Raw genomic sequence first — 25789 nt, 5'->3', positions numbered from 1 at the left:
CAGGACATTGAAGATTCGAAGCGGGATAAGGGATACAGGAAAGGCCAGCCAGACATGATTTCTTTGCAATTACATAGCACATACAAGTAGAGACAGAAAACACATTATCATAAGCAAGAATGTACAGATAAATCCAATGGCAATACTGACACTTATTATCCTCATATAACTACAAAAAAATAAAGAGCTGGAAATAACCTTCAAGCAATTGCCCACTCTGAAGCTGCCGCTTTCCCTCTGTCATGGACGGCATTTCCATGAATGTTTGTTCTGTGAATATGTCTCCAACATCAGTATCCAAATGTTGCAATAATAACCGATGCAACTCACGAAAGATTAGGTCTGTTCTCTTGCAGAAACCACACCATGGATTTGTAAAATGCACCAGAACATCCTTCTTCCAAGACACTCCCATCTCCTCCTTGCTTGTATGCAAAGGCTCCTGTATGCATGAAGTGGAAGTATTTTCTACCACCTGAGATCCCAATACCATTTGTGAAAATGTATCGACTGTGACCCGAGGCACACCATCCACTTCATGGAAGTCTCGATTCACGAACGGTGGATGTAGCTTCTTTCTGGGACTTTCTGGTGTCAACTCTGAATAATAAGTCTTCTGAAGGGATTTTCTTCCAAAGCCCTTTATAAATTCCTTCAAGGAAGACTGACTCATAGATTGATTGCTAGGGAATACAAATTGCCCACCTTGGAGAGGATCGAGAATAACAAGTGATGGATAGGGTAAACTAGGTAGAATCATGTCTTTCAATTGGTCATTACCATCTACAAAAAAGAATGACAGGACCTGTTCCCATTGCTCGCAATTGGCATTATCATTTAATTCTTTATTACGTGATAATAATGCAGCGTCTTTGATTAGCATATTATTACCCCTCACAGATTTGCTGCTCTCCAGATCTGAGTCTTGAACCACATTTTCTGAGCTGACAAGCACATTCTCTCCTATTATACCATTTGTCTGAACTACTTCCAATGGTGTAAAAATGTGTATATTGGTGTCCTTTTGCACTCTATCAGCATCAATACTAAGATTTATGTCAGACGACCCTTCTTCTTTACTTTCAGCTGGAGGATAATCATTTTCAGAGTCTTTTGTTTCCTCTTCAGAACCTGTAGTCATTTTGCCAATTACTGTTCCTCTGTCCTCAAGACTTAAATCCTGCTGCATTTCAACAGCATTAGTTTCAGACGTGATTGTCCTGTGAGGATCTACAGCAAGAAGATTTTGCAATAAAAGGTTTCTTAGATTAGCTTCTATTTGTGTCTTTTCGTCACCTTCAAGCGAAATCTGCAAAATCACTGCAGTATCCTGACTGCTTGATTCCGGCCTCAAGCGATATTCCTTGCTATTGAACAGGGCATTCTCTTTGCCTTTTTGAAAGTGTGCAGTTGATGCTTGCATAGTGCCAAGCTCCAACTCAGAAGCCAACTGCCTTGATAATTCTTTCAAAGGAAACATATGATCCTGGATCTGTGTCTGGATTTTAGTCTTGACAAAATCCATCGCATCTTTTCTCATCAATTTTGTCGTTTCAAAGTTCTCTCGGCTTACATATTCCTCTACCTCCACATTCTCATGTCCAACAGATTCCCTTGCAACCACCTGAATTGCTCTTAGAGCCTCCCAGCTCTTTGTGAGAACCTCAGACGACGGGGACGCCCTATCAATAAAAAGTAGTACTGAGGGAGTGTCACTGGAGAGTGAAGAATGATACTTGGCCATCTTAACATCCAGCTGTAAAAGAAATGGAAATCAGACAATATCAATTTTCCGCACTAGAGAAAAGATAGACCATGTAATTAAACAAAAGTTTAAATATCCATACAGTCGTGATACAACCCAAACGGCTAACGCATTACGGCAATGTTTGGAAAATCTTGTATGTTATTGTAGATGTCTATTCATTGAAAGCCTCTTAATATTATGCTACTATCCATTAACTGAACTCCACACATCATAGATCTAGCTAGGAGATAGCCACAAGGCAATAAGACATGGCACCGGCTTTCAAGAAAGCCTTCAACTCGATTCTTTCCAATGTCACAGACTTCAATTTTTGCATCTAGCAACTTTTCCCAAACCACCTGGTGCTTACATAACGGACGGCATATGGGAAGAAACCTACCAAAACTTGACACCATATAAATATTTATATAGCCATAGGACACACAAAAGCCAATACTGTGTTTCTGCAGTAACAACACCCTGGAGGTGCACCAGGACATGGTTGTAAAAGTCTCCACGGAATGGCATACTTGCTTGTTTAACACATTTGCTGGCCAACTGCTGGCAGCCTTCTCTTTACTCTTCCTGCTCCCGCTTTGCTCTTCTTCTACTGTATTTAAGCCATAAGTTCTACCTTGCTAGTTATTCTCCTCTTGCTCTCAGGCCCCCTCTCCAAGTTTCCATCGCCCCCCATCGCTCGACACTTTAGAGAGAAACAATACATATTCCAGGCTTACCTAAGATTATTATTACCTATATAAGCAGACTCAAAAAAAAAAAACTATTTTGAGAATATTTTGTTAGGCAAGTACATACATGGAATCATAAGATTTTTATCAGGGTGCAAAAAGTGTCATACAAATCTTTTTGAAGCTTGATGCACAAACCAACATTATATGCCTGCATTTAAGCTCCATGTGCAAACCTACATTGAACTGTGATCAATTGTTCTTCTTTTTACTATAAAATATTTCTTATTTCCAATTCATGCTAGCAAGTAGAACCCCATCAAACAACCTAGGAGCAGCTTGCATAAGGACAACTAATATTGTAAAGGTTTTGTCAGGGCCAACAAGCACAAAGTTTCATAGTTCTCCACAATCAAGCACATTTTAATGTATATAATCCCAAATCTCCATGAGCCTTTCAAGAATTATAACTTACTTTGTGTAGCATTAAATCAAAAGTTTCTTTAACCAGTCATCAATAAAAACGCTGAGCCTTGTAGCTTACATTTGTCATTTAAAATGAAAAGTTTCCTTTTGCCAGTCCTTGGTGAGAATATTGAGTTCTTAACATGAGGTTTTTTGGATAGATAGACATTCTAAAATGCTATTAATTGTGCTACACATGACTCCCACCCCCTTGCAATACCATTTCTCAATATTGAAAAGGCTTAAACAGGGTGGACTGGATCTTTGAGAGGGTACCATGAGGCGCTTGGGCACTCTGCACATTGGATTACAGGAGTCTCATCCCTCTATGCATGCAGCTCCAATCAGTTGCTCATTGTGGGTGACACAGATGATTCCCGCTCCCACGGTCAGTCCGAAGGGGTGCCCTCTGGGCCCCTTTCTGTTCTTTTTGTTGTTGAGGATAGACTATTATCAGAAAACTCAGAAGGCAAGTTTGGTTGGGATGCACGTTCCAATCAAATAAGAGAAGTTCCCACTAGAATCTAAGTTCGTAGATGACACGGCCCTTTTTTTGTGGAGGGATCAGCTGATAGTTTCCCAGTTTCGAGATGGTTGAACTCCTTCTGGACCAAATTTATGCAGCCTCTAAGGTACACATCAACTAGCACAAGTCAACTGGTTTCTTCACGGAGACAAGAGCCCTTTCACGAAGAACAAGACCCTAGGTTTCAAATGGATCATACGAGGTCAAACAGCAGGAAGTTGGGGTGCCAGATGGAGCTTGACATTTCTGCACAGTAACAGATAGCCCGGTCCCAGAGAATGTGTGACAAAGCTTTTGTATTGGAGTTTGGCAAAGCTCTCACTCCATGTAGAGATTTTGGTCATGAAGCAAGTCTTGTTGGCCACAACATACTACATTGCATCTTGTTGGTGTTTTGATAAAAGCTGCATGAGACAGCTTCACCAACTCATTAAGAACTTTCTTTGGCCAGCTTTCATGGCACATAGGAGACCACTGCAAAATAGCTTAGCAGAGAGTCATGCTTCCACATTTGGAAAGATGACTACGTATCATTGACCCTGAGATGTCGCAGAGCCTCTTGGGCAAGCTTATTGTACATAGCCTTACCCCAAGTTTTGAGCTCTGGAAGCTCCTTTGGCAGCATCGCTTACTCAAGATGCAGCTAGCTCATACTAGGTTGGTCTTGAAGCATCTTTGTGACTTGGAGATGCCACCACGGCACTTTGCGTGCAGATTTTCTTGTCATTTTACTTATCTTTTGGTCTCATTGACCTTTGTGATCTTCCACAGATATTAATTATTCTTTCTTTCTTTCACTCATCTCTCCCCTCTTCCTTCCAATCTACTACCTTAGCCATTCTACGAATTTTGTTTCGTCCCACTCTCTACATGGAGTTCATAAATGCTAAAATGCAGGCCACAGTATGAACCCCATATGTTTTCCTTGATGCTGTCTGAGCATTCTCCGTCTAATGTTTTTTACAAACCCTAAATATTATACTCTTTACCAAGCATAATAAAATTATGCTTGGTCGAAGTATGAACCCCATATGTTTTCCTTGATGCTGTCCGAGCATTTTATGCTTGGTCGAAGTATGAACCCCATATGTTTTCCTTGATGCTGTCCGAGCATTCTCCGTCTAATGTTTTTTACAAACCCTAAAGCAATACAAACCTTGGAATATGTCTTGACATGGTGCCTAAGTAATGCAGATGAGATAAAGCTCTGATACCACTCGAGGGGATACAATGAAAGAATTCAAAAGGTCTTGCATTGCATCGAAGGGTGTAAGTACAAGAGCGCAGACAGCAGGCTTCACACATGAGCTGAAGGCCCAGCACGGGAGGTGAACCACTCTTATTTTGAAAAGTTTTGCCAGCTCTACATAGTCTACAAGTGAAGAGCATCTAGAGTAATGAAGTGTAAAACATGCAAGCTTGAATATTGGAGTGAGCAGCAGTGTCACCTATATTATCTAGAATAGTCCTTCTGACACCAATGTGAAATACAAAAAAAGCGAGTGTCACATGCACATGCTTATTCAAACAAACAAACAAACGGGTGTTCAACTCCCCCTTTTTGTCACAAAGTTTCCAATTTGTTCCTTGTTTCAATACAATAACATATTATAGTCTATAGATGATTGTTCTCAATTTCATGTTGGCTTGAAACCTCGGAAACAAATTTATTGGAAATTACAAAGGACTTCTCACATAGCCAGGTCCTGAATAGGATAACATATTTACCTTTTTGGTATATATTTTATGTGTTTATTAAAGCATCAAAAGATAGACTTACTGCAAAAATACCTAGGACTCCCTCATTATTTCACAACCCTTCCTTGTTACCTATAAACTGGCCTAGTAATATCATGCAAGAAAACAAGTTTACCTCAGGTACAAGCTGCACCGAGCCAGAAATGAAAGAATCCAACCCTTCATTTCCAAAATAGAATTCAGGAATATGAGGCTGATCTAAAAGTCGCAACATAAGAAACCATGAAAAATTTTGCATCCTGGCAAGGCCTAAGTCTGCAAGCAGAGTTTTGTTTGTGACAATCCCGAAATTAGCACGCTCGGGAGTGAGGACATGAGCCCTAGCAATTTTTGTTAAGTTTCGATATAAATTTCTAAACTGGTGGTACACCGTCTGATTGCAACCATGAACCTGCTCAAAAATGCTATTTCTGCTGCTGTTTCCCAACTGACCAAATGGTTCTGTGTAGCTCATCTGCCTCAAGATTGAACTTAGATAAGTCTCAGACCCTGGAGCCTTCCATGGTGCACCAAAAAAATCTGACTCACAGCCCTGCAAAACGTGCAGAATCTCATCTTGACTCTCCAACTGGTCTTCTGATACAGAGCTTGACGTAGCCTTTTCCAGATCTTCCACAAGTATTAACTTAGATGATGCAGCATCTTCTTTTACAATGCCCTTTGAAATCTTCGTATCATCCGCTCCATCTGGCAAAGTGTCGTTGTCAAGATTCTGCTGATCATGTGAAGCACCCATCTGCACAACTGTTGATGCGGTATATTCGAAAGCTTTTACTGCAGAAATAAAAACATCTACACTAAAATCAGTCCTCTTGCAACCTCTTCCACCTCAAGCCCTTATTGTGCAACCGCTACCAGATCCTAGGTACATACCATTTCCTGTATTCAGAGTCGATATTTTGATTTCCTTCAGCTCATGATTCCCAGATATTACTGCAGAAATACAAACATTAACACTAAAATCAGTCCTATTGTAACCTCTCCCACCTCAAACCCTTATTGATGCAAAAAGCTTCCAGATACTAGATACATACCATTTTCTGTGTTCAGAGCCGATATTCCGATTTCCTCCAGCTCATGATTCCCTTGTTGGGATAACCTCCCCTCTTCTAAGTTGCTTAAAGCCATTGTGGTAGTCCTCTTGCTGGCGCCAATGGCTTTCTTTTCATCTCCTCCAATACCATCAGGAGACAAAGATCCAAACATAATCTCCTCCTCATTTTCCACAGTATCTTGAGATGACCAGATAGGTGCATTTTTACAAACTAAGCGCTCTTCTTGCACTTTCTGCCGCTTCTTCTGACCTAATGTCTGAGCCCAATTACAAAGGTCAAAGAGGACAACTGCTCTATCTGTGGATTCCATAAAATTTTCCAATTCTGAAAATGATGACAACCTCCTAAAAGGTAAATCCTTGCGAGCAATAGAAATCCCATGACGAATGCCCGCTAAGATATTTTGCACCTTGAGCTTCCCTTTGTATTTGTAAGGAACAGCATGCCCATAGAGTGTCAATATCGGGGTTTTTCTTGTTTCAGAGAACGTGAAGCCTAGATCTTTATCTAGGTTCACATAGACAACTCGTAATTGCACCAAATGAAGCAAATCAGTATCTTCTTCTATAGACTTCAAAAGTCCTCGCATGATGCTTCTTGATTCTCCACACCCTGAAAACGCAACACAAAGATCATAGATCCCAAGATAATTCTCAGTGACTTTGATGATTAACCTGACACTTAGCTTATTGTTCTGCACTTACCACTCTTAAAATAAAGCTCCTGTTTCAAGTTTGCTACATACAGCAGCAAATGACACTCTCTTCAAGTGCTTCTCTTATGCCCTTTTGTTCATACTCTCTCTCTCTCTCTCTCTCTCTCTCTCTCTCTCTCTCTCACACACACACTTTTTTTTTTTTTGGTAAATCCATGATTATATTATCAGCAAAATTTACATGAGGCTCTCAAAAAAGCAGAGAGCCTCAACAGGAAATCAAAAGCAAAGAAGAACTATTTCCAGGCATGACTGAGGAAGATCTCCTTGATGGCAAGCATCATAGATAGATTGCCGTAGGGAGAGTCTGAAATATTCATAAGATTGCAAGAACGGATTCCCAAAATATCGCATGTTGTGATCCTGCCATATGGTCCAAAAAGCCCAATATCTGACCCAGTTCAAAAATAAAGAGTAATGGACCAAGGTTGCAGGAAGTCTGCCAAAAAGCCAAAAATGTTTCCCAAAAGGAGAGTTAGGGAAACGAAGGCGAAGCGACATGGAAATTTTGCATAGGAAGGTCTTAGTGCTGGAACACATCCAAAACAAATGAGGCACCGTTTCAGAAGGAGCCATGCATCGAAGACAAGAAGCAGATGCAATCCTTCGTTGAGCCAGAGTGACCCCCACGGATAAGGTTCCTGTAAGACAACGCCATAGGAAAAGCTTTTGCTTGAGAGGCAATTTGCTTCTCCATAAATTGCGGAGATTCTTTCGCCACCAAGCAAGTGATTTTGCCATATGCCAAAGAGAATTAGCATGTAAGTGAATCCATGGTGACGACTGGAGGAAAGAGTATGTCGTGCTAACCGTTAGGTTAGGAAGAGTAACAGGACGAGAATTTGAGCCCACCGGGTGTAACTGCCAATCATATAATCGGTCCCTGTTAGATAAAGGAGGGATGGGAAGAAAAGGCTGCAGTAATTCAGCAATTTTTCCCCAAATAAACCTGTGATGCATGGCTAGTGGATAAGAAGCCATGGCTTGAGGGAAGGAAAGCATATGACCAGTAGCATCAACAACGTCATTTATACACCTGATCCCCAATTTGCTGAGATTATATGCCCGAATCGGCTCTTGGAGGGCCAATGGATGATCAAAAACAGCACTCCAATAAATACTTTCTTGCCGAAGGGAATTGGCATGAGATAAAACGGAAGGGGCCCAATGAGCATGTGAAAGGACCTGTTGCCAATCGCTAATAAGTGAAGTAGCAAAAGGGCAACCCGGAATAGAGCCTACAAATCTGCCCAAAATGACCTCCCAAAAATCAGTGATCCATGCACCATGTGCAGTAGTACGTAAGGACGTGCACATGGTTGCAAGCATATGAGTCCATGGCTGCTTTTGACAAAAAAAGGTGAGTAGAAGAGGAATTTTCCTGGCCAAGACATGGTGCGCAATATTCAGCACATTCAATCCACCGTGCATCCTTGGGGAACAGACTTTTGTCATCCTAGTCTTAGAGCTTTAGCAGAAGACTTTGTTTTCCATAACAGTTCCATAGCGTGAGACATAAAGGCAGAAATGTCTTGAGAAGTCCAATGCATCAAAGGCAAATAGAACTGAACATAAGCCATAATAATCGACTGAACAATCCGGAGCCTAACATGGAGTGGCCAAGTGGGGAGCTTCCAATAATGGAGTTTGGCATGAAGCTTATCAAAAATCCACTTTAACTGTTGTTTCCTAGTGATGTGCCAGCCAATAGGGTGACCAAGATGGCGGACCACATCACAGGGCTGCATAATGTGCCCAGGCCATAGAAGAGTATGCCAATCATATGAATGCAAAGGTATGAGGCTAGATTTATCGAAATTAACATTCATGCCAGCAGCCAAGCCATATGAAGAAAGAGTGTCCATAATAGTCTTCAACTGCTGTGGAGAATTATGTTGCATAAAAAAAGAATCATCTGCATAGGCCTGAGCAATAAAGGAAGGGGCTCCAGGAATCTGAAGACCAGTGAGAAGACCTTGTGCGGTAAGATGATCCAAATATGAGAGAAGTGGGTGAGTGGCAATGGCATATAACAAGGCACTGAGTGGACATCCTTGTCGAACCGAACGACCCAAGGACCAAGATTGCGAGAGATGATTTCCAAGGATGCATTGGGCTGTAGAGCCAGCATATAAACAGTAGATGACATTAGCCATTTTTGGCCGGAAGCCCATCTTAGCCATTGTTTGTGAGATAAAATCCCAGTTGACCGTGTCAAAAGCTTTGGCAAAGTCCACTTGCATAATAAAAACATCCTGTTCAGAATATTTTGCATATTCAATAGCCATGAGAGCATTGCCAATATTATCATGAATCTGCCTCCGAGGGACGAAACCATATTCAAAGGATGCAAGCCCTCATAAAGCACTTGATGAAGACGGTGCACTAGCATTTTAGCAAAGAGTTTGTAAACAACAGGCATCAATGTGATGGGCCTCCAATCCATAAGATGCTCACACAATTTCCTCTTGGGAATGAGTTTAACTATGCCATGCTTCCATGAGAAGGGGAGTACTCCTGTGTGCCAAGAGTTATTAATCATTTGTAGGATGACACCTTTAAGATCCTCCCAAAAGTGTAAGAAAAACTCCACTGTGAGACCATCATACCCCGGAGCCTTACCAGGGCTAAGATGAGACAAGGCATCGTCAAGCTCCTTATCAGTGAAAGGCATATCCAGTTTGAGAGCTTCCTGTGGGTTGATAATGGGATGCACTTGATGCAAAAGAGTCTCCCGAGCTTGTAATTCTTGCAAAGAAGTAGTATTAGGGGGTGCAAACAGCTTCTGAAAGTAAGAAAAGCATTCATGTTGAAGCTCTGAGAAAGACCGAGTCCATTCCCCATCCCGTTTGCGGACTCTGAGGCAAGATGTCTTTCTCCTGAAAGCATGTAACCCTTGAAAAAAGGATTTAGAAGAGCATCCTTTATCCAAAAATTGAGTCATCCTTGCCCGAACCTGCCACTTGGCCAATTTACGTCGGTCATTAGCTTGCAAAAGAGCTTTTGACTGAGCGAGAGTGTCCATTTGTTGGGAAGAAAGGGGCTGCATCTGAAAAAGTGCAGTCAAAGATTGAACCACTGCTTTAGCATGCCGAACTTTAGCTCTCCAATCAAGCATAAAATGACTCCCATATTCATGTATGACATGCTGAAGCCTGTCCACAAGGCGTTGCCATGCAAAATTACTGTCATAATGGACATGTGCTGCAAGAGGAATTATGGCATGTCGGATCAACTGTTGAAAATGTGCATGCTGCAGATAGCCTTGATTGATATGTTTCATCCGAATGGAATGCAAGGGCATGTCGTCCCAGGGCTGACCAAACTGAATGTGCAGGCATAAAGGAGCATGGTCAGAGAGACCAAGGGAATGATCAATCTCAATATGAAGGCAGAAATCTGTATATTGCTGAGCCTGCAGTAAATACCATCTATCTAGGCGAGCCCAGTAGTTAGTAAAGGCATTATGATGATAGGTGTAGCCCCCTATTCCAGTGTGCATGGCTGTCCATAAATCTTGCGCATGTGTCGTGGTGAGTAATTCTTCCCATGATTGCTTTTCATAAGGGATCATATGAGATCTTTGAGTAGTATTGTCAGAAGACATGGGAGAGTTATTAAAGTCTCCACCAAGAAGAGCACAAGATCGCCATGGGTAACAAGCAATAGCATGCCACATGGAGGCTCTGGAAGCAGAAGTTTGTGAAGCATAAACCGAGGCAAATTCCCAAATATCACCATTGACATCACATTGAATCACCATCCATCTGCCATCACAGTCATTAAAGGCAAGCTGGGGCTGCAGCTCATGTCTGACCAATATGCATAGACCCGAGAAAAGCTTAGTACCTGCATAGTGAATATCATAACCCCCAAAATGGCCAACTTGGCCTGCCATAGAATGCTGGTTATGTTCTTGCAAACAGAGAATGTCTGGCTGCCTGGTTAAAACATAATTCCACACTAACCTCCACTTAGAGGGATTGCAGAGACCCTGTACATTGAAAGTAACACAGAGAAGTTTATCAAGCATGAGGATATATACAAAGGAAAGGGCCAAGAATGTACAACCAAAGAGTGCTAATCATCTGCCATCATGGGCTGCAGCCCTTCCTTCCCTGGGTCAAAAGATAGCCCTTCCTCAGATTCACAGACAGGAATATGTTTTTTGAGGACTCCAACCCAATTGAGTAAGGGCGAGGGAGTGGCTGAGGTAGAAGCTTGGCCTGGAGTAGGAGTAGATGCATCCCAGTGGCGAGATTGAAGGGGTCTTTGCCTGAGAACCCGCTTGGGCTGTAAGAAGCCATCAATATCAGGAGCCTTCTCTTTCTCTTTACCTTTGTCCTTGGCTTTGACTATGGCTGGGATTTGTGAAGCCACTTTTCCAGCTTTAGAGGCATTTTTATCCTGATTCTTAGACCCAATAGTCTCTTGCTTACGAGCTGGCTGAACCATTGGAGGAGGTATGGCAGTGGCTGGAGGAGGATGCAAGACAGTAGGGCATTCAGAGGCCAAATGCCCGTACTTATGGCATGAAAAACAAGCACCTGCGAAAATTCCCCATTTCAATTCAAAGTACTTTTGCCCCATCGGCAAACCTTCAACCTCCACTGCAATGGAGGGGAGAGTAGGGGTATCCGTGTCCCACAATATACAGAATCTATTACGATTCCCAGCAGGGCGAGGAGGGCAGATAACTTGGCCCAGTGCAGCAGCCAATCCTGGCAGTTCTTCTCGCATATAGTCTGGGAAATTAACCACCTCCACCCAAACAGGACAATGATGCCGAATGAGACTTTGATAGTCCTTGTTAGGGGACCATGGCATAGCATGCACCATTTGCCGGCCATAAAACAAAGGAGAAAATTCAAGCACACGCTGTTTCTGCAAAGCATCGGTGAGGTGAACTTCATAAAACCCACGAGAGGCAAAGTACACTCCCTCCACAAAAGAGCCTCCGAGGATGGACTGAATCCATTGCGCAACATCATTGGCAGATGGTATCTTTCCCGGAAAAAAGATAATGACTGCAGTGTGGGCAAGCTTCTTAAGTGGCTGTACCAAGGATGGTAGCTGCAATTTATAAGTAACCTGGGGAACAGGCTTGCTCCAATCCTGGCGAGATTGAAGGAAGTCATCCTTGAGAGTATCAAAGACATATTGGGCCTCTAAATCCATACTTGCGTCTGAAGTGAGATCAGGACAGCGTCTTTTAACCTCCTGTGTGCGCTCCTTGCGCACATAGGTAGTTAACATAGTAGCATCTGAAGCCATAGAGAGGAGGAAGAGACCACAAAGTGAAAGGTAGGAGATATAAAACAGGAGTAGTTAGGCTCAGAAATAGGAAGGAAAAAGAAGAGAGAGCAGGCTGCGTAGGGTAAGCAGACGGAAATAGGGCGGCACCAGCAAGGGCAGGGCAGCGCGAGTTGGAGCAAGGCGGCACAAGGGGAGCAGGCGGCGCAGGTTGGAGCTCCTGTTTCTTCAAGTGCTTCTCTTATGCCTTTTTGTTCAAGTGACCCGTTTGGAACTGCAATCGAACCTTAAGGTTAGAGCTAGGGAGCTTCTCAAGTCATACAGAGGACGAGACATTGTCTTCTACAAAGAGACTCACCAGAGCCTAGAGCATTCACTATTACCAATAAGTGGATACACATGGGAATCAGCCTATCCGGATGAGACTAGAGAAACAAGTGGGGTACAAGGATCAAGCGGCATCATAGTTTTGTACTGATCCTCTCTATCTGGGATAATCTCTATGGAGCAACGCAACCCACATGCTAGATTCCTTTGGATCAGGATCAAGGGCACATCTTCACATGACATATTCATTGCAGTTTGCCACTTTCCCCCGAAGACCTCACATTTTGTGAGGGAACTCCAAGAGGAGGTGAGGCATCGTGGTATACTGCCCTATACCTAGACTGTGCATAACGTCTTGAAAGTCAGGAACATCAGGTATATATAAATCATCTATAAAACACCTAACTTGGCAAAGTTCATGTAAAATGATAGGGCAGGTATTGATAGAAATAAGACATTGCATAAACTCAAATTCATAAATGAAAAGATGGAAGTTTGCTAAAAAGACAGCACAATTAGTGCCCATAGGGATTCCTAAACAAAGAATCACCTATTGTGATGTAAAGATTATCTAAAAGAAAATCTATCCAAGAGCAAACATCTTCAACACTTACTACCTTTGTATAGAATCGCCACTTCACTCATGGGAAAGCGTATCAATGTCATGATCTTTATTATTTAGCCACCAAAAAGTCAAAACATAAAGCTGTTTTCTCAACTTTTAGCACTTTGCATCTAGCTTTAGCAAAGACAAACCCTAAAACAAAGTTATTGGAATTTGGAACATTTGTCCATATAAGAAATGACAAATTTCCTATGGAATTTTCGAAGAAGAATTTCATCTTCTTTAGAAAGATGGTTACTTTGCTTTGAGCAATTAACTAAAGGGACTCCTTCTAGTTTCAAAGCAACTTTCTTCAAAATCTTCCCTTTCCATTCTGATAAGATATTTTGAACTCCTAAACTTTCTTGTATTTGCAAAACAAACTTTGAGATTCCCTTATTAATAGCTCTTAAAGGAAAGACTCTTTTGAAGAGTACAATCGAAATTTTGTGCCTTTCGTGAAAGGTCTCTTAAGTTATTAGAAAGAAAAATTGAAGTATCAGCTGTGCCTACATGTCCTAAATCAACATCAATAAAGCTTTGGAACCTCTTAATTTGACAGTCCTAAAGTTTTTACATGCTTTCAAGATCCTACTGGATGCTTCCAAATTCTTCTCACATAATGAGGGAGAGAATCCATTACTTCAGGAGACTTCAAAATTGAGTTCAAGCCTACCTTGTCAAGAGAGGGAGAAGTAATCAAGAGTTCCTTATTTAAACTTTAGATAGAGTTCTTTGCCTTGAAAGGAACAAAGTTTTAAGTTGTATTTAATGGAGCTTTTCTAGATTCAAATCTTCAAAAGAGAAGTTTTTCGAGGTGTATTGAAGTTTTCCAAAGTGTATACGACTAGCTGAGTGGGCTTAGCATGGCTTGGTATGCACGCATAACCAAATGGTTTCGCAGTCAAGGCATTCAGATGGACTGTCTCCTCCCCTTTTAGTACAGCTTAGGGGCCGGCCATTTACTACAACCGACTGGGGGGGGGGGGAGTGCAGGCTATATATAGGCCCCCTTCCCTCATTGCTTGGTATCTCATTGTGGAGCTCGGTTCCTATCTATAGAGCAGGGTTTTTCGTGAGATCACTTACATTTCTCTCATCTCTCTCTCCTTTCCAGTTTTGTGTGTGTGAGGTTTGCTCTCTCTCTCTCTCTCTCTCTCTCTCTCTCTCTCTCTCTCTCTCCATTTCTGTTCAGTTCCACTGCACTTCTCACAATAGGGTATCCTGCTTTAACCACACACATTTCCCACCTCACAATTCACCCACTCGCAACAATTACAAATAAAATGTACACAATATCGACACCATCGGTGCCTCAGCTATAACCGTGTTGGTGAATATCCTAAAACATAACATGGCATTGCTTTGGGGTTACCTTAGGCAATGAACTAGAACCTTGAGAAGGAGGCTGTGAAGCAGCCGGTCCCCTTTTGTTAGCACCCTTGCAGATAGCTGATCTTGTGTTGAGTTTCAAAGTATAATATAAGAGGGGCAAAAGATTGTCAAAAAAATCCTTTTGTTCTAACTTCTTATCTCATGCTAATTCTCAATAGTCAAATGAATGAAACAACTAAACATGCCTCCTTGCAGCCATGCACTTGAGCAGAATGGTAGTAACGTGGTGGAATCAAAAGAATCAAACAGACGATTTCTTGAGAAGAGTTGTTTGAAGTGTTTTGTCAAGGTGAGCTCCCCCCTACGGCGGCCTGTAGGCTGCCCATGGCCTGTTTGCTCTCCCGCTGCCCGCCCTGCCTCCTTGCCTCGCCCTCGCCCTTGCCCTCGCTCCGCCTCGCCCCTCCTCCCTCTCCGCTCCGCCCTGCCTCCCCCGCTCCACCTCCGCCCCCCGCTTTGCCTCCGCCCTCGCCCTTACCCTCGCTTGCTCTACCTCCCCCCGCTCCACCTCCGCTCCGCCCGCCCCACTCTGCCTCCCCCCGCTCTACCTCCGCCCACCTCCGCCCCCTGCTCCGCCCTGCCTCCCCCGCTCCTCCTCCCTCTCCACCTCCGCCATCTCCCCCGCTCCACCTCTGTCCCCCGCCCTGCTTTCTCCCCCGCTCCACCTCCGCCCCCCCGCCCGCTGCCTTCCCTGCTCCGCCCCCCCTCCCTCCCTCCTTCCGCCTCCTCGCCTCCCCTCCTTGCCGCCTCGCACCTCTTCCTGCCCTTCTGCCCTCCCGCCAAAGTGCCCCCCCCGCCATTCCGCCTCCTCCCACCTTCTTCTCCCGCCTCCTACCATTTCTCCATTCCTTCCTCCTCCTCCTCCCCTTGCTCCCTCCTTCCTCCCCCTGCCCTCTCCTTCTCTCTCCTTCGCCTCTCCGCTTCATCCCTTTTTCATTTGCCTCCCTGCACCGGGAGCACTCGTGTTTGTTACGGCGAAAGAAAATCTTGGTGGTGACCTTTGGTCTAGCCAGAGGGGCTCTATGGCAGCACCCTCGACTCCCACAGCCGTTAAGGTTCTTCTTTCCCCAGCTGACAAGCAACATGTACAGCAGGCAGTCCAGCCCCTCCAAGACAAGGCGCTTGTGGGCAGAATTGTGGGCCTCACGCCTACACGGAGACAGGTGCGAGAGTGGATCTAGGCGAGCTTGACATTAGAGGGCGACCACATCCAGGAGGTCACCATCTATGGACGAGGTGTTTTCCTCATCCAGTTGAGCTCCCCTAACACCACCTCGACACTTGTGGAGCAGAGCCCCATTCTCCTTGGCCCGCACCTTGTCTACCTCTTTCCTTGGTATCATGGGTTCATAGTGGACATGAATACGACACACCATGTTCCACGGTTTCCGATTACACTCCGCTTCCCAGGGCTCCCCACGGAGTATCGAGCCATCCTCCCTTCCATTGGCCGGACATTTGGCACAGTGCTCGAATCCCTGCTAGAGACAGCCGCCTCCGTCCTAGCAGATGATGGAGTCCCCAGGATCAGACTGGTGGTGTAGAGCCCGGAGTCCCTTCCAGAGTTGATCCTTCTCGAGACCCTGGAAGGGGGCACACTTCGCCAGAGGGTGAAGATCTCTGGGCTACCAGGCTAGTGTCTTCGTTACACACAGATGGGTCACCTCGCCAGAGATTGCCCCCATGGCCACCCTCGTGCGCCTCCCCCCCCTCCTCCACAGAGTGAGTTCAACGCCCTCTCAGGCAGGAGCAGCAGGAGTCCCAAACCCCATGGGTTACCCCCTCAAAAGGGAACTGGACACAAGTTAAAAAGAAAAAGAAACCAAGCAAGCAGGCGCGCAAACGCTGCAAACAGAGGGCCAACTGTAGGGAGAGGGACAAGGTTGACTGAGAGGCCTCGAAGGAGGAACAGCAGGAGTCGCCTCCCCCAGCAGCAGAGGCCACTGTCCATCCAGTCGATCCTCCAACTTCGGAAGTTCAGCCTCCGCACCAACCCTTGCAGCAGCAGAGAGCCCCAGGAGCTCCAGATGCGGCAATGGCGGAAGCCGCATACGCTAGCCCGACGAGGGCCGTGAAGGAGCCGATCCAGAGCTCCGGCAAGCCTGATCAGCAGGGGGGCCTGTGGTCGCCCTTTTCCCTCCTCCTCCCCCTCCCCTAGACCCCTCCCCCTCCTCTTCACTTCCCCCTCCCTCCCCAGAGTTGCCCCCGCCCCCTCCCCCCCCTCAGCCCCCCCTTCTATGGTCACCCTCATTACCCGCCCTCTGTCCCCCACGTCCCTACCTCTCACTCTTGCCGCCCCCCTCCCCGCTTCAGTAGCAGCCTCTTCCGCTTCGACACCCCTGCCATTAGGCAAGGGAACGACGACGCCCCCTTTTGCTTCCTCATCGCAGCAACAGGTCCGCTCAGAGAGGGATCCTGAGGGACAAGGCTCGTCTTCCCAACCAGTAGCTCCCAACTTCCAGCCTGGGTGTCCCTTACCGCGGGACTTCTGGAGGCTAGGACCCTGGAACTATCTAGAGATTCCGGACTCATACCCTCTACCATTGGAGGTCACACTCATGGTCCTTCAGCCCCGAAAGGGGGTTCGATCAGTGCAGTGGGATCTCAGACACACCCCGTTTGGAGATTTCCGTTTGCCTCCACAGGGTTGGAGAAGTGGTCCCCGGAGGTGTTTGATGCTATTTTGGGTAATCAGATTATGCTCATGATGGACGAGTGGATGGGACCACAGGGACTAGATCTTTGGTACGCCCATGGCGCGGAGGTGAACTTTCAGCTGAGCTTCACGTGCGAGGAGCCAATGTGTGGTTTGGCAACAAGAGTTATCAGATTGCCAATGGAGGCAAAGGTGGAGCAAGCACACTTATGGCCCCTCCAGACATGCACCGAGTTGCTCGGGGTGGAAGCCTCCTTCATGATGAAGTGGGCACGGAAGATCGGTATTGAGCCAGTATCCACCCTAGTACGAACCGCACAGACACTGACTACTTGCCCTCCAAACCCCCGACAAAATCACACAGGGCAGTCTTTCTAGAACAGGCACCCACTCACAGGAGAGCCTTGTTCCCGACTCCCCCGTCCTCATGAGCTGGACCATAGTGAGCTGGAACGTACACGGGCTCCACGACCGTGTTCGTAGTCAACCGCAGTACCTAATGCTCCAGCAGGAGTTGCAAAGGGCAGTGGTAGGGCGGGCAGTGGACATCCTTATGATTTAGGAGCACATGTTTTCAGCAGCAGACATCACACAACGCCATCACCTTCTCCCAGGGAGAGGTCCAGAGGAGTGGTCTCCCGCAGTAGGACAGAGCGGAGAGGTCTGCATCTCAGTCTCACAGACTTTGGCTTCAGCGGTCTACGATCAAGGTGAGCTCATTCCAGAATGGGCAGTTTGAATGGGAGTTCGGACGAGAGAGTCCAAGATTGGAATCCTGAATGTGTATGCCCCAGCGTGTAGACAACATCGCCCGGCCTTTTGGAGGAGGCTATCAGAGTGTCTTCCGGATGTTGATTCCTGGATTCTTGGAGGGGACTTCAACAACCTGCAGTTTGGGGAAGACAAGCAGGGTGGCGCCTCGTTCTCAGAGATGCCAACAGCAGAGCGTAGCACCTGGGAGCAGTTCATTTTCATGATCAATGGCAGAGACCCGTGGAGAGAGCCAGAGTTCAGCAGGACTCCTGGCAGCCTTCTCTTCTCCTTTGGACAGAGGAGACACGATGGATTGCTCAAGAGATTAGACTGCTTCTATGTTGGGGACTGGGCATTACACAGAGGCGGTTCTACCGGGATTCTGGCAAGTACCACGATGTCCGACCTCTCCAATGGTACTTCACTTGGATCAGCCCCACAGAGGTCTCCCCCAAAAGGGGGTCCGCATTCCAGAGGACCTCTTGCAAGACGAGGAGATTCAGCAAGTTATGGCAAAGATCTGGGAGCACTCAGAGATGGCACCGAGTGAGGGCTGGGCTGCGTGGGTGGCCAATGCGATTCAGAGGAGCAGTGCAAAGCTGCAGGCTCATGCCCTTAGGCGGAGGAGGATCCTTCAAGAGCGAGAGCAGGCTTTGAGGAGAGACCTCACCTCCATCGAGAGGCTCAGGGAGCAGGACTCAGTTTCTCAGTGGCTTAGTGACAGATTGGAGAGCACTCATCTCGAGCTTCAGGACACAGAGCTGCGGTGGGCTGAGTTCTCCTACCATTCCTCCCGGGCCCGATGGGTACAGCAGGGGGACAGGATGATGAAGCAGTTCTTTCAGACCACTGGGCCCCGATCGACCGACACATAGCTACAGCGTCTTCGGGACTCGCAGGGCATCATGCACACTGACCTGCACGAGATTCTTGACATGACCACCGAATTTTATAGCCAGCTCTTTCAAACATAGAGGATGACCCCAGCTGGTCTTGTGGCCCGAGAACTAGTTTGGGTCATGTTCCGACAGTAGTCTCGCGGGACTTATGCAGCAGACTTGAGGAGCCTTTCACAGATGAGGAGCTATGGGAAGCCCTCAAGGAGGAGCTCTAGGAAGCCCTCAAGGCTCTCCCGACCCAGAAGTGCCCGGGGCAGGATGGCTTGACTCCGGCCTTCTTCAGAAACTTCTGGGAGATTATCTCTACTCCTTCCGTTTAGCTTGCTAGGAGATTTTCGACACAAGCCTTCTCCCTCAGTCCTTGTGCAGGGGGTGGATCTGTTTGATCCCAAAAGGGGGGGATAGGTCAAATATTCGACAGTGGATGCCGATCACTCTACTTGATACTGCATACAAGATCCTCGCCCAGGTCTTGAGTTTGCGGTTACGGCCTCGTCTTACCAACATCATCCATGACACACAGACTGGGTTTGTCCAAGAGCGCAGCATCCTGGACAACATCTTCATGTTCTGGGAGGCAATGGATTGGTCCAGGAAGGAGTCACAGCCACTGGCCATCCTTCTCTTGGACTTTGAGAAGGCCTACGACAAGGTGGAGTGGTCTTTCTTGGACGGCACTATGAGGAGATTGGGTTTCTCAGACAGATGGGTCGGAGGAGTTTCAGCACTATACGCAGGGAGCTCTAGTCAGATGATTATCGGAGGACACACAGGCGAGGCCTTTCCTCTCTTGCTCGGTTTGCCAGGGCTGCCCACTAGCTCCCTTCCTCTTCCTGTTTGTAGCAAAGGCTCTGGGCTACTATTTGAGATCACAGGTGGCGGGTCTCACAAGGTTGAGGCTCCCAATCAGGCAGGAGGAGGAGCTTCTTGACTCGGAGTTTGCAGATGACACGGCCTTGTATGTTGAGGGCACCACAGCGAGTCTAGAGAGAGTCAGAGGCGCCTTGGCTATCTATTGTGAGGCCTCGGGGGCACGGATCAACTGGACAAAATCCATAGGCTTCTTCACGGGCTTTGAGGAGACACAGGGGATCCGTGAGTGGGGGAGTGACTTTGGTTTCAGATGGATACCGCGGGGCCAAACAGCGAGATACCTCAGATGCCAGGTGGGTATTCACATTACAGCAGAGTAGCAGATTGCCCCGGTCCTTGAAAGTGTTCGGCGCAAGGTTCTATATTGGAGCTCGGCCAAACTCTCCCTTGCAAGTCGCGCCTTAGTGGCAAACCAGGTCCTTCTTGCCACTGCCTGGTATACTGCCTCCTGTTGGTGCTTTCACAGAGGATGCATTGGGCAGCTCCGACGGTTGGTACGGAACTTCCTCTGGGCAAGTTCAGACGGCACGAGGAACATTAGGGCCCGAGTAGCTTGGCAGACGGTGATCATGCCGCAGGCACTGGGAGGCTTGGGTATCATTGATCCGGAGATGCAGAGCAGGGCCCTTCTGGGCAAGCTAGTGGTTCGTGGCCTCACCCTAGGTGCCAAGCCTTGGAAGCTCCTCTTACAGAGAGGGCTTCTGAGGAACACCCCACGCACTGGGGGACAGTGGCAGCCTTCACATAGATGGATCTCCTCAGAGGCCCCCCTTACGGGGAAGGGCTCCCCCCTAATGAGGAGTCTTCACAGGGTTGGCAAAGACTAGCAGGGGGTCTCATCCGTGCTCCGCCCAGATGCAAAGAGGAGTTCGAGTGTCAACCCCTTATGTGGCACCCAGAGGTCAGAGATTAGGAGGGACGTATGCTTGGGCAGCAGACTCACATTGGTTGGGCACAATGGGACAGTGGTCCAACAAGGTCTTTTGGTCACTGGAGCAGACTACCTATGGAGGCAGAGGCGAGGCCTGATGCCCTAGCGCATCTGAGAGGGGCAGGGCAGCGGATGGGCGAGATCAACTTAGCCATTCCTGAGTCCTGGTGGGAAGGACTTCACATTTGTAGAGACAGCAGATGGCTAGGGCAGTTTTCCCATACTGGTGTTCCCTTGAGGATTTTGATGCAGCGCGACAACACGCACCCTGGCTTCTTCCATGTAGGACCTGGAGGCCTACTACAGCCCCTCACTAGGAGTGACCCTGAGATGGATGGGAGTCTTGATGGGATACACTGGCAGATGATCAGAGTGGTAGGATGCTTGGGAAAGGAGTGGCACATTGATCCTCCCAGTATCTCAGAGCAGAACGCCTCTAGATGGCACCTCTGGCTATGGGAGGGGTAGACCCCTGGAGAGGTCCAGTGGGACCCGGGGGAGTGGTTCTGGCCCTCCAAAAGCGGACTAGCTGAGACGATAGATGAGGTGCCTTTCTTTTCCTACACCACACGGATTGGCAGGAGACTTCAAATGGACTCGTTGAGATGGACTCCCTCGAGAGAGAGACACTAAGAGACCCAGAGAGTGCCCCGAGATGTTCGCTCCAGGTTTTGGACGCGGTTGTGGTCCAGCTTGCGGCCGAGGAAGATTTCTTACTTCTTTTGGCTGGTAGCCCACAGAGGCTTGCCCATCGGCCCGTGGTTGGAGCAGATGCGAGTCGAGGGGCAGTGCCATTGCTGCTCAGATGGTGTCCTAGAGACTATCCCACACTACCTATGGAGTTGTCGTAGCGCAACGAGGATTTGGATGAGAGCCCTCAGGATCATGACACGCATGCAGAGTCTTCACAAAGACTACACCTGGGGGATGGTGGCTTGGTTGACAGAGGGAGGACACGCGTTCCAGATTGATAAGATTTCCCCAACCTACCGGATACAGGGTCAAAGCATTCAGAGGATTGCACTCCACGAGGCAGCCCCCCCTGACGCCCTAGCTCCTCCTTCCCCTAGGGAAGACAGTAGTTGGGAGGTGGTAGCCAACATCACGGCTTGGAACATTTGGGTGGCTCCCTGCAATCTTGTGATGGGGGGAGAGCACCCGGCTCCACCCTCGGCTACCTTGGTTGCCATCTCGCAGGATATCATTTGCACTCTACGGTCCACCTGGGAGCGTGGGACTCCAGGCTCCAGGGCGACTATTGAGAGGCATGCTCATTTCTGCAAGGCTTGGCCTGCAAGTGTTTTCTACATCTTCACTCCACGAGGGATTCGCTGGCTGTATAGTCCCCCCACTTGGCTGTTAGCCCCAGTTCCCGAGACCCCCTAGGCAGTGAGCTGGGCTTCTCTGGAACAGGCCGGTTTTTTCTTTCAGCCTTTTCCGGTTTTTTCATACTCAGCACCTTCGGGGCTGTTGTCTTGTATGAAATCTTTCAAGCATTAATAGAAGGTTCCTTTCTTTGAAAAAAAAGAATCAGACAGACACAAAAAGATTGGACATTGCTCATTTGCACCAACCCTGTGCAAATCCCTTAGATTGGACATTGCTCATTTGCACCAACACAAAAGATTGAACATTACTCATTTGCACCAACCCTATGCAAATCCCTTAGATCTCAATTCCTTCGACCTCCATACATGAAGTACCTTAAGGAACCTTGTTTTGACTCTAAGGCTTGCTCAAAGAGAAAATAAGTCAAAAAACGAACATGCAAACGAATTAAACAAGTGGCCATTCAATTACAAAAGGACCATAAGATCAAGCTTCAAATATTTTATCCATAATCTTTGCTCAAACAGCTAGGGGTTGTGCAGGTAGCTCCAAATGAAAAGCAAGACTCAAATAGAGGGGCAGTGATTCTTCATTACAAGGTAACATAAAGAGAAATAGCTCCAAGACGAATGGCAACACAAGCCCGATCAGCAACAAGCACACAATAACCGTTTGTGTGGTTACCATTTTGCAAATACCACGGAAGATTGTCAGATAAGGATGGTCTACAAATCAAATCTCCACGAAAGCAAACTCAATGTCACAATACTCTTCAACAGTTTCAGTACAGAAGACATGATTTCTAAGAATCATGATAATAAGAGATAGTGAAATAGTAATATAACAAGGAGCTAAAAATTAGCAAAACAATGACCAACATCACTGAGTTAAGAGGCTCAAAGATCAAATAATAAGAAGAAAGAATGAGAATTGGAGGAGCAAAACGTCAAACAAGAAAATCCAAAAAAAGGCTACAAACAGTTACAATCGATTCAAGCAAATTTTGTTAAAGCCCTCTGTTGTGTTCACTAAGAAAGTTGTTGAGGCATAGAAATCCAAAAATTTGATCTTTCCAACTCATCACCATGTGGATGAAATCTGTGAAGAACCTGCAGGTCTGCCAAACTCACAGAACACCACGCTCTTTTACCATATGGTTCATATTGGTTCTAAGAACTACATAGGGATAATGATTCACAAAAAAACCACAGTCTATTAGTATGCCATCCAAATCTACGCCCTACAATCTTCATATCTCATTATGCCCACACTTAGTGACCCTGCTTACAACCAATCATCCTTACATGCCTCTTAATCCATTGACTATGGAGAATGGGCGTTGAAAGTGTAACTAGTGCCTGCCTAACAGAGACAAAAACCATCATGCAAAATTAATTATTGCTAAGGAAAGCAATGGCACTCTTGATCAAACAAGGGGGTATAGGGACATTTACATATGAAACCCTAGACTAAGGAACGACTTAATTTAGCTGGTGGCAAAGTGGTTTGTCGTGCCATGACCCTCAAGAAGCTCAACCACATTAGGATTGCAGCACCACGCCCCCAAAAAAAAACACCAAACAATCGTGAGCCAGATCTTAAGTTACAGCAAAGGGAGATGCAAAGAGGGAAGGCGTCCATAGCCCAATTGAAGTATGGTCCTAGCTTTTGTTACAATGTTAGAATACACAGAAGACATTGAATCGTCCACGAGATCACATCTGAGAAGTCTAGATCCTACTCAGGATGTGCATAAAACATGTAAATTTAAACTACACTCAGATTTGGAATCGAACAGCAAGATATGTCAACCAAAGACTGAATAATAGTGTCCATGAGATAAGACCCCAAACAGATACAAAAAGGTGCACTCACAAACCATACTACGCTGCGTGCCTCTAAATGAGCTCTTGAGTGGCTATGGGAGGAGCCCCAAAACTCAGCACCCTTTCTGCCCGATCCAATCTGCCCGCTGGGTGACCTCTACACAATGGCTAAGGGCAGCTGTATCTGCCGGTTCCTTTGCTGCACCCGATGGTACCCTTAGCTCCACAAACGCAATGTTTGTGTGCAAACCTTCGAGTACACTTGAAATGCGAATTCACTTCGAGTACACTCCAAATGCAAGTTCAAACTTTGGATGAATAACATGCACACGCACATACATTCGTTCTTGTACCTTGACAAGCGGGAAGTATATACTCACAAGGCACGGTGGCAATGCAGAGGACATAAGGGTGCTGCCGAATATCAGATGTGAAATTCTCCTTTGTGAGCCGGGCCCATTGCAACTGCTGTTTGGGGAAAGGCTGCCCAGAGTCAGAGGAGGATGGAGCTGGAGCAGCATAGGCGCAGTCATTGTAGCTGATGGTGGTGGCGATGCTGATGAGGGTAATGGAGATCCATGTGAAAGGCTGAGAGGATTTCATGTTCGTTGTGATTGTTGGGCGATTCTTAAGATAGAGATTGGGATCTTTGGAGGTTTATGGAAGTACAGCACAATTTAGTTCTTGTTATCCATGATTCCGAGTGTTCTCGTCGTAGGAGACGATGCAAGAGTATAGGAGAGCAGCGTTCTTTGAACGAAACAAGGAAAGGATCAAAGAGAAGTGCATCGTTGATAACGATGATAAAGCCTTGGAGTTTATGCAAATGGAATTTGCAATTTTTCCCACTTTGAGAGGGCTCTTAAGCACTTCGTTGAAGTAAATCCATATTATGCTTATAAGATTCATAATCAAGCTTCTCCCTCTACTATTATAGATCTCAAAGAAAGAACATCACCTAATTAAGCATGGATTCAAACTTATAAATCTCTATGGCATAATTGGTAATTGGAATAATTGCTAACAATTCTTGAACTAGAGTAGGCTTAGAAGTAATCAATGAGAAGTAAGCATCCAACTAATCACAAGAGCATTGGTCAATTGGCAATATTAAGGTCCCATCAGACCATCTAACCATGCCTTTCTTAGAGAGAGAGAGAATGAATTTTTCGTTGCTACCATATCCACATCGTCTTCTCCACCTTTTTTTATCTCCTTTGTAAATACTCCTCTCAACTTCATTTTGTTTGTGCAAGAGGTCAAAGCTACTGCATCCTGTGTAACATCTAGTAACATGTTGTAAATCGAGGGGTTTGCATTCTCAAGCTCACCAATAGTGTGCTAAGAAATTTATATTTGTCTTCGTCCAATCCCAAAAATTCAGGATCTTTGATGTTGGTGTCAATGTCATAACTCGACAAAACTCCTAGTCCCTCATCCTCCCTCAAACCAACAAGAGCCTCGATGACATGGAGGAATAGGTATTCCTCTCCATCAATAATGAGATCGTCTTAGGATTATTGGGCATGTTTCCAAAGGTGGGTGAGGCTCTGTGTTGATCAAGGGCCGTGTGCTAGGAGCAATTTAGAGCATCTTCGAGGCTTCCATTGCCTAAATCTCCTCAACTTCCTCATCAATCGCCTCTTCCAAGCAAAGGCTAGACTTATCCTTAGGGTCTAGCATGTTGGAACCAAAGGTAGAGGGATCGTGTGGGGATGAGGGCTCTTATCTTAGTGGCTTTCTTGGAGAAGGAAAATAAAAGTCATCTCTTAAGAGAGGAACATAGTTCTATGTTCCCTATGATACCCAAGTCTAGAAGGGGTTTAGAAGGCTCCTGATATTAACATCATGTGTAACAATCGACTGGAAGATCAAAGGCAAAACACTCAGGATGCTTTACCAAACAAGGCTCCGCAAAGGACAGTAATCTATGGGGAGCCATCGCTTCCCAGGTTCATCAAGTTGCCATGCAAATTCCTTTACATGTACTT

General features: G+C 46.2%; 1 protein-coding gene across 3 annotated transcripts in view; it reads right to left on the bottom strand.

Annotated features, from left to right (window-relative positions):
• LOC147895252 (uncharacterized) overlaps positions 1 to 24532 on the bottom strand; it is a 126383-nt gene extending 101851 nt beyond the window's left edge. The window contains exons 1-5 of one of the 3 annotated variants that reach the window (XM_087383571.1): positions 24179 to 24532; positions 6220 to 6852; positions 6059 to 6118; positions 5301 to 5977; positions 199 to 1756 (exon numbers count right to left, since the gene is read on the bottom strand). In XM_087383571.1, coding sequence (XP_087239697.1) covers positions 199 to 1756; positions 5301 to 5977; positions 6059 to 6118; positions 6220 to 6852; positions 24179 to 24401 — 3151 coding nt within the window. In that variant the 5' untranslated portion in view covers positions 24402 to 24532. The remainder of the gene's footprint in view (positions 1 to 198; positions 1757 to 5300; positions 5978 to 6058; positions 6119 to 6219; positions 6853 to 24178) is intronic. The other 2 variants (XM_087383572.1, XM_087383573.1) reach the window with 2 other exon arrangements.
• Between the last annotated feature and the right edge of the window lie 1257 nt (positions 24533 to 25789).

Source organism: Dipteris shenzhenensis, chromosome 13 (assembly GCF_047967505.1).
Source record: "Dipteris shenzhenensis isolate YYH24624 ecotype China chromosome 13, Dip_SZ_1.0, whole genome shotgun sequence".
NCBI lineage: Eukaryota > Viridiplantae > Streptophyta > Polypodiopsida > Gleicheniales > Dipteridaceae > Dipteris > Dipteris shenzhenensis.
Note: the sequence above shows the minus strand (reverse complement) of the source record. Positions and strands in the feature narration are given on the sequence as shown.